Source organism: Geospiza fortis, unplaced genomic scaffold (assembly GCF_000277835.1).
Source record: "Geospiza fortis unplaced genomic scaffold, GeoFor_1.0 scaffold264, whole genome shotgun sequence".
Classification (NCBI taxonomy): Eukaryota; Metazoa; Chordata; class Aves; order Passeriformes; family Thraupidae; genus Geospiza; species Geospiza fortis.
Window position 1 is genome coordinate 396,672 of NW_005054332.1, and position 14,834 is coordinate 411,505.

General features: G+C 39.1%; 1 protein-coding gene across 1 annotated transcript in view; it reads left to right on the forward strand.

Moving 5' to 3' along the window:
- The first annotated feature begins 342 nt into the window (after positions 1-342).
- Positions 343-14,834, forward strand: part of COL9A1 (collagen type IX alpha 1 chain) — an 80,860-nt gene continuing 66,368 nt past the window's right edge. Inside the window, exons 1-6 of the mRNA XM_005421682.2 lie at positions 343-542; positions 851-924; positions 2,314-2,391; positions 2,528-2,660; positions 9,255-9,651; positions 14,593-14,670. Coding sequence (XP_005421739.1) covers positions 529-542; positions 851-924; positions 2,314-2,391; positions 2,528-2,660; positions 9,255-9,651; positions 14,593-14,670 — 774 coding nt within the window. The 5' untranslated portion in view covers positions 343-528. The remainder of the gene's footprint in view (positions 543-850; positions 925-2,313; positions 2,392-2,527; positions 2,661-9,254; positions 9,652-14,592; positions 14,671-14,834) is intronic.

A 14,834-nucleotide genomic window follows, 5' to 3' on the forward strand; every position in this document is an offset into this window, starting at 1 on the left:
GCTTCTCCTGATGAGTAAAACAGTGAGAAATGGAAATACCTTCTTCATAGGATAGGGATTTGCTTCTTCTCAGAACTTTTAGTCTTAACACCCTATCAGGGCCCCCAGCTTCCTTACACCTCCTGGTACATATAATTCTTTCCCCTGTCTGGTTGGACAGCAGATCCCACCATTCAGAGACTGACTTTGCTGAACTCACATTTTCTGAATCTCCCTGTTCTTGTGCTGGTGAAAGAAGCAGACTCTAGTTTGCTCTCTTGGCTTCTTTATATTCAGCTGCCTCCAGAGGTCCGCCCTCAGAGCCCACCAGGACCCACATGTCTGTCCAGCCTCCACCTCCTTCCCTTGCAAAGATTAAAACCAGCCCAGCAGCCTGCACCTCCCTCTCTGCAGGGTCCTGGTGGGGCAGGAGCTGCTGTCTGCACCCTCTGCTGCACTCCCCTGTCAGACTAATGAGAGGGAAGCAGGCAGTGTGACGATTTACCCTGCGCATTCACATGAGAGAAGTGAAGAAATCCAGCCGTGAAGATGAAAAGCCACTGGTAAGAGAACAAGTGGGATTTAGAGACATCTGTAAATAAGAGATTAGAACAGTGAAAGCTGTCCTTGCCAGCATTATACGAGTGGACTACAATAGAAAGAGCTTTATTGACATATTTTATTATAAGGCAAAAATAAAACGTTGTCATGTAAAGAAATTATCTTGCCAAAGAAATTGTCTTGTCAAATCTGTTAGCAGATTCTTAGGTGGTATTTTATATGTTTAATATGCATGGCTTGGGGGAGAAATTTAATAACAGAACCTGTCAGAAACTATAGATTCATACTGGAGTTTTCTTTCTGTTTACAGGAAAATTACAGCTTTCTTTTACCTGTGTAGTTTTCTGTGGTCTTTCATCTCAGCCACCATCCAACACCAATCAAGTAAGGAGACAGATTTTATCTACATTTTATCTTTGTGTAATTTTGAATGTCAAAAGAATTATTCTGTGTTTATTCAAAACTAAAATCCTCTGTAACTAGCCATCACACAAAATGAGAGCTGTCTATGTGCATTTATATATGCATGAATGGGTAAAAGGATATATACGAAAACCAAGAAAAAAGCAAAACCTGTGTGTGTTGCTTGAAATTTGCTATTAGATGTATTTTTAAGGTAAGGATTAAAATCTGGATGTAGATGGCAAATACAGGACACAAACCTTCCCTGTCTTTCAGTGCTTCTAGTTAGATATTCTGCTACATGTCGCAATAAACTGGTTCTACTTTATTTGCTGGGCAAAAAATGTAAATGGCTGGATGTCAGCCATGTGTCTCATCAAAGAATATAGAATGAGGTCCTTTCTAAGGTGCAATGTGTCAACCTGAATGTTCTCTTTAAGCCTATGTTGTCAGAAGGAAACCCACATTTAGGGTTGAGCCTTTGCAGCACACAAGAGGCTCTCTGTAGGTTAGAAATGCTTCTCCTTCCAGCTTCCACTCTTCATTCTTCCCTACCCACACTCTGCTAACATTTTCCAGATTGACTTGGTACTAGACTTGTATATGGCTCTTAAACTCTTCAAATAAATGCTTATTTTTCCTTAAGCTCCTTCCTTAATTCTGGGTATCTTGTAGGTCTTATGGCCATGACAAGGTTTTTTGATAAATAATATTCTGAACAATTGGATTTTTAGATTAAGTTTCCTCAAACAAATTTCTTCTACATTCTCATTTTGGTAAAAAAAAAGGTCTGTAAGATCTTCTTGCCACCACATTACATTTAATGAATGTTCATCTTCTGATCAAATCTGGCACAGAGGAAAGTGGGAAAGCTTGGAATACCAGAGAGGATGGAAAAGATGCCAACTGATTCACAACAACTTCTTTAGTTGGCATGAGGTTTGTTTAAGTTTCCTTGGGAGTAGAGAGACTGTTGATTTAGGTAACTGGCCTTTTTTTTTTAAGTTTGCTTGAATCACAAAAAGTTACAACCCAAAGCCTCCTTACACAGCAGTCCTTCTTAAACTATTACTATTTCTCAACAGCTCTGCTAGAGAAGAATTATTATAACACTCTCATTGAAAGGCTTGAAAAAAGATCAAATAGCATATTAAGCTCCTGGTTTTAATTTGGAGCTCTCTAGAAAAAGATTATTATTTTCTTATACCTCTTACTTTACTGAGTACAGTTTAAATTATTATATACCTATAATTATTATTATTTATAGCTCTGTTTAATTCCTAATAATCTTACAGTTGCTTCCATTGATTTTATAAGGTGATCTGTGTCAATGTGCAGGTGCATGGTTAGTAAATTCACCTTTTTTTGCAGGACTACCAGCTATTCTGGGTGCCAGTCACAGAATTGATATCTGCCCAACAATCAGAATTGGCCAAGATGACCTACCAGGCAAGTAGCACCCAGACTTTTTAACGAAAAAGCTGGTGTTCAAAAAATGTATCAGGTTATATTCAGCTCTGTGACAGCACAATTCTAAAATTAAAATGAAAGTTACATTATGGATATGTATATTTTTTTCTTGCAGGCTTTGACCTGATTTCTCAGTTTCAGATAGAAAAAGCTGCTTCCCAAGGAATTATTGAGAGAGTAGTGGGATCCACTTCTCTACAAGTAGCTTATAAATTGGGACCCAATGTAGACTTCAGGATACCAACCAGGTAATGCCTTCCTTGTTTGGCTTTAAAATATTGATATTTTGCAATCTTATCTTTTAAGTGGTAGATCTCCCACCAGCTAGATCACCTAATTTAAAAAGTTTTCAGAAGGGGAAAGAGGAATTTTTTTTTCATTGCCACCACTAGATCAGACTGATTCTGTAGCAGCAATTTCAGGGACTTCCACTTCCCTGATGATATTGCTCAGAGTGCCTCAAGATTTGCTGATGCTAAGGGATTCGCCTCTAGAAAGCAATGTCAGAAGTCAATGATTTGAAATACGGAGGCAAAGAAAATGTAACAGGAGGAGAGGGAAAAAGTTTTCTTAAAATATTGACACAAAGGGATCTTTCTGAGCATGTGAGGATTGCAGAGAACTCACTGATTCTGAGGTGAGGGGGTTTTTTCATTGTGTGTCTGTTTTAGGTAAAAGGTACATGAATATTCCTGGCTGATTTATGGTCACTTAACCTATAAAAGTTGAAAATTATTATTTAACATGTTACAGTGAATTTGTGATAGAAGTCAGGATTTAAGGATTTAATTGTGTTAGTGCTTTACAGGCCAGACTTACTGCTGGTGAAGGAACAGAGACAGTACAGCAGGGTAGAGATGCCTTTGCCAAATTTAGGCAAGTCTGGATTCTGTTCCAGCACTTTATGTAATTAAGAATGCCTCAAGTTAGCAATTAAGTGGCAAGACCATTAACTGGACTACTGTTTCAGCTAGGAATAATTGGATTGTGAAGCGTTTCTGTCTTACTCCATCTATCACTAACAACTTTTCTTGCTGCAATCCTCCCTGGCTGCTACCTTCATTGCCACCAGATAAAGCTACTTTAGAGCTTAAGTGTTTGGTTACCTTGGGCTCATGGCTACTTTCAGTCCCAGATACAAATCAGGACTGCTAGTGCATGAATGTGAATCCAAACACAGACAGCAAATGGGATCATCACTTCACTAAAAACTGGAGATTCTCAGATGAAAGCAGCAAGATTTTCACTTTCCATGGGCTAGAATCAAAGGCACAGGTGTTTTTGACTCTGTGCCAAGCTCTCCGAGCCCCCTGCCAGGGTCTCGAGTCCTCTAGGGCAGCCAGAGGAATATCCTGGATTCTGACATTTAGGCTTTTTGCTATAGATGGTTCTAGTGAAATATGTGCTTGATATCCACAAGTTACCCCTGAACAAACCTATGTCAACTGTGTTACTCCAGAATCTGCGTTACTCCTGCCATTGGGGTCATTGGCCCAGGAAATGGATTTGAGTCCTGACACTGCTCCAGTGCCTCAGTGTGCTGCTCCTCTGTCTCGGGGCAGAGCTCGCTGCTCTGCTAAAGAGTTATTTTACAGCGTGGCCCTCTCAGTGGGCGGAAAGAGGAGGGCAGGGCAGGGCAGGGCAGGGCAGGGCAGGGCAGGGCAGGGCAGGGCAGGGAAGGGAAGGGAAGGGCTGCCCGGCCGCCCCGGCTCCCGGAGCTGTCCCTGCCCGCGGTGCTGAAGCGGCGCCCGCCGCGGGCCGGGCTCACACCCCGGGATCACCCTCCGGCCTGTGCGCCCCTGCTGCATCCAGAGGCGGGGGAGGGAAAAATAGAGTGAGTTTGGGAAAATGGCCAACATGGCTTTCCCGAGCTGGCTGGCTGATGTAGCCCAAGTGCCATGGGAGCACTGGGGAAGGACCCTCATCAAACACGTTGGCAACAGGGAAATAATTTTTTAGGCTAACACATGATGATTAATACTAGAGCAGAAGAGCCCATTTTAGAGTGGCTATATGGTATGGGAATGAGAGCTCAATTGGATGGGCATGGCTCAGCATTCAGTCTCTGATGTAGCAATAGCTTATGCCTTGAAAAACTCAGAGAACTTCCTTAAAATGCTACTGAGTTGTAGCTCAGTCCTTTTGCTGCTTTGCTTGCTTGCCCAGAAGTATATCCCAAAATGAACAGAAGTGATTGCACACAAGTCATAACTTAGCTTCTCCCATCATCCAAATAAATTCCCATTGGCCAGTGCTTCTTCTAGATTTTACTCTGAAGGATCAACCCAGTGTTCTCCATGGAATGGCATGGTGTAATAATAGTGTAATAACTTTGTGTGGAACTGCCATGACATATAGCTGTTTTCATTGGACATGGTGAACCCATCATTTTTCAATTTAATCTGTGTACGTGTTTAGGTGTCCACCAGTTAGTAAGTACAAAATTAATCATTGTACTTTATGATTAATTTTGTGAATGAAAAAAACATGTTCATGACACTTTTTTTATATGTGGGAAAAGGGCTAATTATCATTGTGCATTGGATGAAATCCTAAACCTTTAACTTCATGAATGCAACTGTCATAACACACACACACAAAACCCCAAACAAAATAGGGAGGAAGTTCATAAAGCTTTATCAGTAAATTTGAAATATCCAGAGAATTTCAAAGGCCTATTTTCTGGCTTTTTTTTCACTCTGGGAATATTGCTTTTCTGTGAAGCAGCACTCAAGTGCATGTGCTTGAAGGTCTGGGTTTTTTACATTCAACCACCAAAGCTCTTCAGGTGCTTCTCCTTTCACATTGTGAGTATGCTATCCCACCCAGATATTGATGATGACGCTGAAATAGAAAAGACAAAATGCAGCTAGGAAGCTAATTAGGTCATAAGAGAATTAATTAGCTTGGCAGTGGGAGTTTCTGAATAATAAAGATCAGCTGAGGGTAATGAATCCTAACAAATGGCTTCTGGTTAATGACTTAGGACAGATGCTTTTAAAAGTGCTGAGCTAAGTTTTATTGTTATTGCTTGTTCAGTTGCTGCCAGGCAGGGTGTGCCAGGTCAGCTGTGAGTCAAAGCAGCTCCAGGAGAGGCAGACATGAGTGCCTCCAGATTGACCAAAAGAACCCTCAACCCTGGGCATGTGATACTGCATTATCATGAGAATGGCCACAGCAATTTCCACAGCCACCTCCAGTGGGTTGTGCTAACATTTCTAAAACTTTTATTTAGCAAGGACTAAGTTAAGTCAGTGAGCAATGGAGTTCACCTAAGAAATAAACTAACTCAAAAAAAACCAAATTTAATAAAATAAACAGTTACTTTGTAGAACTTAAATAGGTATATAGCTGAGCTTCTAACATAGTCTTCTGCTCTTGGTGAATCCTGGGGTCACTGGGATGGGTTGGGGCTTTCTTCACCATTGTCAGATTACTTACTTTGGTTGTATTGAAGGCTGGGTAGGACTTAGCTTTGAAATCTCAAAGAAATCTTCCTGTTAAGTATTCATAATATACGATTAACGAAAGTCTTAGGTATTTATAAAAGGATTTAAAAGAAATAGTAGTGTTTCAGTAGTTCTCCTAGAGGAACTACAAATGTTTCAAACTTCCCACCTCCAATACTTTAAAAATTTAGGCAAATAGTCGAATATCTGATAAAAAAATTGACCTAATCTTGTATTCATAAAACAACTGAAGCAGTTAATAATAGTGTGAGTATACAAGGAAAGCAGGACTGGAATGCTTTCTTACAAACTGAAGAAAAAAATTAAATTAAAGAAAAAGATCAGATGGCTCGTATCCTGAACAATTTTAAGTGGATAGGAAATAGGTTAGGAATAAATCTGGATTTTGGCCTTTAAATATGTTTCCATATAAATTCTTTCTTTGCTCATTTACCTGAATCTAATTTTAAAATTGATTGGTTCTCTTCCATAAATCAGTGGAATTGGAAACAACTATGTTAAAAATAATTTCCAGAAAGAATTTGAGTGCTTATACAGCTATCAGCTGTTCAATAAAGATACAGCATCTATCACTCTTCACTTTGGCAGTAAGATGGAGGAATAGCTTCTCTACAATTATTTATTTAAATATCATGCTAAATTTGCTATGGTTTCCAAATATTTAGCATTTTAAGTTGCTGATTTCAGAAGGGTTTTGCCTATATAAGGATTACAGGCTTTGGAAAGAAATGTGTTCTGAAATACAATTAAACCACTAAAGGATCGTTACTGTTGGAGTAGCTGAGATGAGCATATGTCTCTGCTTTGCTTGTAGAATTATAGGTATAAATCTGACACAGTAACAGTCCCCTGCAGAGTACCTTTCTGGTGATGGGTCATGCTTCACTGTGTTGAGTCATGTTACTGATACTGAGTCTTTAGTCAAAAGGTAGCAGTTCTTCTGATTGATTATTAGTAATTTTTAAAAAGGGGAATACTTTTCCATGTTTGTGCACTGAATTTTTATCTTTAGGGTTTGATACATGTTTCTTATAATCTGATTTTCTCTTACCAACATCAGAAGCTCTTACATTATTTCTCTTCTTTGCATATGTTCTGAAAAACTGAACATATTTCTTTCCTATTTTAATGTCTGAAAAAGGAGGACCCATGTGATGTCTTGAAAAATACTAAATCTATAGCTAAATATGGCGCAAAGAATTAATTTGCCAATGTGGCATAAACAATCTTCTAATCAAAAAATATGTACATGTACTAGGGTTTTTTGTTTCTTTTCTTGTTTTGTTTTTTTGGCAGTAGAGTTGTGTCAGCTGAGGTCGGATGAGAATGTGTGTGATAGTTTAACGAGTATTGCCATGACAACAAAACTTAGCAGTGCAGAGAAATGCTGAAAACCTCTTCACAGAGGATCTGGGATTAGTACTGCTTCTTTTAGGCTCAGTTATCAGACACCCTGGTGTCACTGAACTTAACAGAGAAAGTTGAATGTCACAAGGAGGCTATTTAAAGGTTACCTAACAATACCACCTTCCGTGTGGTAGTAGAAAAAACAGCTCTTCTGCAAGAACAAATGAGATTCAGCGTCTGAAGGGATAAATGACCCAGATGAGCTAAAGTTTTAGCAGTAGAGGAGGTTTTTAAAAGAGACATTATAGAGGAAGGACACAAAGAGCCATAAAGGATGTGCTGAACTGGATCAGAAGCTTAGTAAGAGTGAAGGTATGTCTGAATAGGGAGAAGAATTATCTTCCTGGAGAAGAAAAGAATATATATGCTCATTGTGTAGGCCAGAAATGTAAGACAAGGAGGAATAGGGTACAGTAAACACTGCAAAGTGCTCGGAACCGAAGGCAAGCTACAATATCCTCAAGGTGATATTTGCATCTGAGAGGGCAAGATACAAACTGAAAATAAATGATGACAGAAAACAATGAGTTAGATAAAATCCTATCAAACAAAACCAGGTGGAGCAGGATTTCCTCCTCAGTCAAGAGACACAATTCACAGCAAAGCACAGACAGATTAAAGATACTGGCAAGGAGCCCCCTCTTCCAGCTTCATATATCTCCACACCTTTTATAATGAGCTAAACTTTCCAGCTATACATTCCCCTGCCTTATACCCCAGTGTGGGCAAAGGCTCCTGGGGAAAAGGAGAAACACCAGCACTGCGGGTACTTTATTTGTAAGCCGAAGCTGCTGCTGCTGCCAGGCTTGCTGCATCCTCCCTGAAATCTGCTGAGGCTGTGCCGCTGCCTGCTGGAGCACAGCTGCACTGCAGCTTGGAACACTACAAACTAGGGAAGATTGCTTCTGGAAGTAGTCTCTTTCTAAATCAGTAGTCATCAAGCATACAGAATAAGAGCTGACAGTATTTTTGCTTTTTTTTCCCCCATAGCCTAGATCCTGAGATTCACTAATGCTATATAAATAGCTGCTGAGATAGGATTGATCTGCCACTCAAAAATCATCTTTGTTCAAGATGTCTACTTGTTTAAGAAGTTATCCTAATGAAAGCTGGGACAAAATAGCTCTGCATGTCTTCATGCTTAAGAAATTTATTTAAACTTATTCTTAAATATGGATAGATGGCAAATAATGTATTGATGTTGACTGGATATGACACTAGAGTTTTATGATCCATAGAATAAATATGGAAAGGCCAATTTCTTAAATATTGTACTGTGATACATTTGAAATAAAAAATGACTTGACTGTTTTGCACAGTGACACAGCCAGTGCTACCTGTGTTTCCAAAGCTCACCTTATAGGAGTTGCTAAAATATGAGATATTTTATGTGGCAAATCTGTTCCCTGCTACTTGTAGTCTTGTGGTTTAATGTCACAGGACATAGTACACTTTGAGTGTGGGTTCTCACCACATATTTGTCAATGATTTCTGCTGAAGTGATAGCTTATACCTTAACAAAAGGGTTATTGGCAGGTTGAACGAGAAAATGCATTTGCAAAAGACATTCTTATGCCTTCAAAATCAAATCAGATCTGCACTTTCTCCCTGGGCATTGTAAAGTCATAAAATGTTGACCAACTTTGTAAGTCTAACAGTGGGAAACAGGATAATTGTAGGATATGCTTTCTATATCTGAAGTAGGAGTGAGTTCTTGTTCCATCCATTATTCTTAGAAAGTGTTATCATAAAAATTGTGAAACATTGGAAGAACCCACACTTCTGAACCAGTTATTTTGCCATTAGTAACACCTTGTTTTGGGCCTCAGCATGCAGAAATGCACTGATACAAGAATGGTTGAGATATGGTTCTACTGAGTAATGGTTTCTCATTAGTCTATGGTGATATGTGGCGCTTTTCAGAACGAATACAGAACAAATGTAGTGTATTTTAATCCTACACAGTGCCATATATTCCAACGGATTGCCTGATGAATATTCCTTTCTAACTACTTTTCGGATGACTGGGGCCACACTTCAGAAATACTGGACTATTTGGCAGATTCAGGATTCTTCAGGAAAAGAACAAGTTGGAGTGAATCTCAATGGTCAAATGAAAAGTGTTGAGTTTTCTTATAAAGGAGCAGATGGAAGACACCAAACAGCATCATTTTTACATTTGCCTTTCTTGTTTGACTCCCAATGGCACAAGCTTATGATAATTGTGGGAGCAAACAGTGTCACACTTTTTATTGACTGTATTAAAATAGAGTCCTTAAACATAAAACCGAAAGGGAAAATCAACACTGATGGCTTTGCTGTGCTTGGAAAACTTAAAAATAATCCTCAAATTTCAGTTCCGGTAAGTTTCAAAATCTTTTATTTCTTCAAAAAGTGTTTTACATTAAATATGGGGTTTTGTTTTGTGGAATGCATGTTTAAATTATTTCTGAAAGCAGAAATGGCAGAAACTAACTCATTGGCAGGTAAGTATTAACTTTTTTTTTTTTTAAATTTTGCACTTATACCTTGTAAGTTAAAAGATACTCAGGTTATGCCTAAATTTCAATAATGAAAATTCCTAGACATCCCTGTACTTGTTACAACTTTGAAGTAAAAGAGTGAAGTGAGACATAATTTTAAACTATATCTCACGCTGTTTGCAAAAAAACCCGTGGACACAGGTTAACCAGTGTTGTGTAAAACTGAAAGGGAAAGCATTGCAACAAAAGAAGCATCTCATATTTCATCACCTCTGTATGTTTAGTTGCAGTATTGCACTGGATTGAAATCAGTTTTACGTGAGAATGCCAGCAGAAAGCTGCCCCATGTGTCTGAAGGGATCAATCTAACATGCTGTTATAGATGTGGATGAGGAAATTTCAATAGCTGAAACGTTATACTAATTCTGTTGAAAACAAGAGTTAGTCTTTGAAAATGTCATTAAAAGAATCAGCTGGAGCTGATAATGTGGCAATTAGCATATTAAAAATTAGCATATGTATCTTAGCTTTGCTAACTGCTCTGAGCAATACTGATGGATGCATGGATAGCTGGGATGATGAAAACATTACACATTACATATATTCTATGTATGGTAGTAGGATGAAATGCCAATATTGTTTTCCTCTTTGGAAAGGTAGATTAAATGCAGAGAAATCTATTGGTATTAATGGAGTAATTTTACAGCACCTGGTACATAGTGCTAGAGCAAACTGTGCCCTCCAGTTAGACACAGAGTCATGCCTTCAGAAATGAGGAGGGTTCCTTTGCCTCTTGAAGTAGTGATTCCAAATGGCAGCTGACAAGTGAGGGGAGTGATGTGGTATCAAGGTCACCTTGGCCTTCTGTTGGTGCTCTGACTCACCTTTGGCCAGGAATGAAGCAGTGAGGAAAAGCAGAAGAGAAATCTTATTGGAATCTTATCCACCTTCCTCTCCAGCCTGTGTCTTGCAGAGACTCTCTTTTCAGCAAGGTATACAACTGAGCAGCATTGATCACCCAGGGCTCTTCAGGCATTTAGTAGGGAAAACTGTCTGGCACTAAGTTCTGCCTGGCTTGTGTTTAAAACTGTACATCTTTAGCCACCAGTGTGGGGCTACATGAATTATAGGACAACCTCCTTTAAGGATGAAAGAACAAAATGGAATTAAAGAATTTTTATAATTCACCGTTTTATAATGCAAAATATTTGTTTATAACTTTAGCATGTTTCTGGGAAGGTTTGGTCATATGAAGTATATTTTATGAAAAAAAGTAAAATCTTTGCATGAGTTAGGCTTTAAAACAGGAGTATGATCCACACTTCCTGCCAAAAAGAATAATGAAGCACTGTAACAAATTATCAGAGAAGACAGAAAGTAAGCATGACACCATATTCTTAAACTGAATTTAGGTGCCTAAAATTACACTTTATTTTAGACAGAACTGACTTAGGGCTCACTCAACTGAATTGCATGGCCTGTCTGGGAAGCCCAAAAAGGATATGGTAGTGGTTCAACCTGATATTACAATAATGTAGATTTAGGAACCCCATAACCTCTGAGATGATGATAAAGGAATTACATAGTCAGATGGACTAGTAATTTTAAAATGTCTATTTATATCGCATAAATTTCTGTTTTAGCCTGTGTACTTTATTTCTCTTTAAATTGAATAAATAAATCTATGTTTGGGGCTATTCTAGTCTTTAAATTGCTTGACTGTAAGTTTAAATATCTCAAAAGACTTGGTTATTTAATATGCCCCAGGCACAGCTTTTAATTTACTCCCAGGCATTGTTAAAGTATATTACTTCCAGTGGTAGAATTTTAAAAGGACATAAATTATGTGTTTCCCATTCTTTTTTGCTGCATTCTGGTGAGGGCCCTATTTATCTTGCAGAATAGGTCAACTTCTCAGAGGTGCACTGTAACACATATAATTTTAAAAGGGATTCTTTATTGCTCGTTATTACTATGAGTGCCTAGCAGAATAATAGATACAGTTCCATTAGAAACTCCATCTTGCCTTTCAGCCTTTACAAAGATTTATTCCAGGATTTCTGGAATGCTTTATGGAGGACAAATTTTTACACAGATTCACAGCTGCATTTTATCTTTTCTTTTTTAGATAAAAGTATCAAAAAGTTTTATCTTTTTATCAAAAAGTAATTAATAGAATCCATTATAAACTCTAAGCAGTATGAGATTTAGCATAATGTCAAAACTGAAAAGGAATTTTCTTTCTAAATTACGTGTCTATAATAGGAAGGTAAGGGAATTAATTTCTTACTGCTCAAATTATAACTTCTGTGAGATTACGTAATTGCCTTAATTACTGTGATTTCAGAGGCATTACCATGTTTTTTTCATAATAGATACTAAACACTTTGCTAGAAGTGACTCTTGGTCATTATTTAATTGACATTTCAGGCTGCTAACTAGCTCAGGGAAGCTACATGACTTGTAGCATCTAAGAGGAAGCTGCTTGTCAATATTTATTTAACAGGGATTAATTTACACCACAGAACAGATTGTGTTGGTGTTCTGTAAAAAGTCACATCTTGGTTTTTTTTCACCCTGTGAAATTTCACATTCAGAAGGCTGAACTCTAGCTATGGAAAGCCAAATAACACCGGAATTGGCTGTAATGTTCAAAGGTTTTAAAAAAAGGTGTAAGGAGAAAGAAGCTCTAAAAGCCTGTTTCAGAGATGTCGAAAAATTGATAAAACATGTTTAAAATAGCTCTGGAATGAGTTCCATTTAAATATATGTAGTTTATTCTTGGTCACTTAACAAATGTACAAAGAGTTGACAGCAGACCTCTCTTAGGAGAAACATAGATTTCCTTGACAAGGTTTTGTAGAAAATCTCCACATGAAAAATTGCTTAGCTGAGTTGTACTTGCCCAGGAGGGGTGACTTCCCATGGATTATCACCAAGCCAGCAATAGCCCCTATGGTACTGCTAAATGCATTCCTGTGACTGATTTTATACTGAAAATACTACCCTACATATTTAGGTCTCATCTGCATTTTACCTAAACTTCACCTCTCTCAACTAAAACACTGATAAGACAACTGAATTACGAGGTTGACATTGAGATGTGCCAGGATGGTGGGCATTTGCAGGAATTTCTGTAGAACTTAAGATGACAAAACAGTGAACAATCAGACACAGTTAATCATATCTGTGCTGACTAAGAAATAAAAATGAAACAGAAATCCTGTAGGAATCCTGCCAAATGTGTGTCAGGAATGCTGATCTATGGGTTTTAAACATTCCTTGTAGTTTAACTCCAGATAGCAACTAAGCCCCACATGGCCTCTTGCTCACTCTACCCCATGGTGGGATGAGAATTGTAAAAGTAAAAGTAAGGAAACTTGTGGATTGAGATAAAGACACTTTAATAGGTAAAGCTCAAGCCATGCACAGAGGCAAAGCAAAACAAGGAATTAATTCACCACTTCCCAATGGCAGGCAGGTGTCCAGCCATCTCCAGGAAAGCTGGGCTTCATCACATGTAACAGTGGCTTGGGAAGACAAAGAGCATCACTTCAAACTCTCCCTGCCCTTTCTTTCTTCTCCCAGCTTTATATTCTGAGCATGATGCTGGGGTCTGGGATATCCCTTTAGTCAGTGGGATCAGCTATCTTGGCTGTGTCCCCTCCCAAGTCCTTGTGCACCCCCAGCTTCCTTGCTGATGGGGTGGAGTCAGGGGCAGAAAAGGCCTTGACTCCATCCAAGCACTGCTCAGCAATAACAAAATCATCCCCGTGCTATCAGCTCTGGTCCCAACACAAATCCAAAACACAGCTCCATACCAGCTACTGTGAGGAAAATAAGCTCTACCTCAGGCAAAACTTTCACACCATCTTTGGGTTTAAAAGGTTACATTTTAATATCTTTGCTTTATGATTACCCCTAAATTATCTGAGGTTCATTTCTGAAAACTTTATGACTGCACTTACTCCTTAATAATATTGTATATTGATAACAGCAGAATACCTGCATGAGACATCTTCAAAATAATGGCATCCTTTAAATCAACTTAACAAGATCATTGTGAAATACTGGCAAGGGAAAAGATGTCTTGACAGCAAGGCTAGAACATATTTGCCCTTCTCTCACCTCTCCTAAATCAATGGGAAGCCAGTCACATCTTTTACTACATTGCCACCATAAGAGTTTTATTTTAAATTTTTTTAAAGTTAGAGAGGTTTCCTATCAACTTTTGTTTTATATAGCCTCAAGGCAGACAGAGTTAGCTCTCTTTTCATAGCTGGTACAGAGCTGTGTTTTGGATTTAGTGTGAGGACACTGTTTACAACTTATTCCTGTTTGGGCTATTGTATGGCTGCCTTGTAGTATTAAATTAGTATTAGTTCTTTTATATGTATATTATGGCACTCAATTGGCTATTACTATGATGGCTTAAAAATGAGAAGTGGATAAAGGAGGGGAAGAATTGGCGCACAAATTATGGTGTCAGTTAACAGGTAAAAGAAACAAGGGTATCCCTTCTGTTGTGCTCCAGTCTCAGCACTCAGGAAACCGTGATGACTGCAAACAAACAGAACAGTAGAGATGTGATGAAGAGGATTTCAGGAGTGGCAGCACCTCAGCCGGTTTATGCCCCCTATTTAAAAGACCTCCACAGTTAGGGATGGGGAATGCAGGGCAAAGCACTGCTCCACCTGTAGCTATTGACATGAAGTACCTAGCGTTTAATCCTCTGCCTAGTGCGCCAGTATTCCACCTCTTACACGCCCGGTCAGCGTGACCCCTGACCAGAATTAACATGATCACTTCTCCTTTGCCAGTTCGAGATCCAGTGGATGGTGATCCACTGCGACCCCCTGCGACCCCAGCGCGAAGGCTGCGGCGAGCTGCCCGCTCGGGTGAGACAACTGTGCTGTGCCGTGCTGCCCTGCCCTGTGCTGCCCTGTCCCACCCTGCCCGCCGCTGCAGCCCACGGGAGTCTCATGATCTCTCCCCCCTCCTGGCCACCGATGCCCTTTTTTACCATACCTGCCCGGTATTCGGTGCTTTTAGAAATCCAACC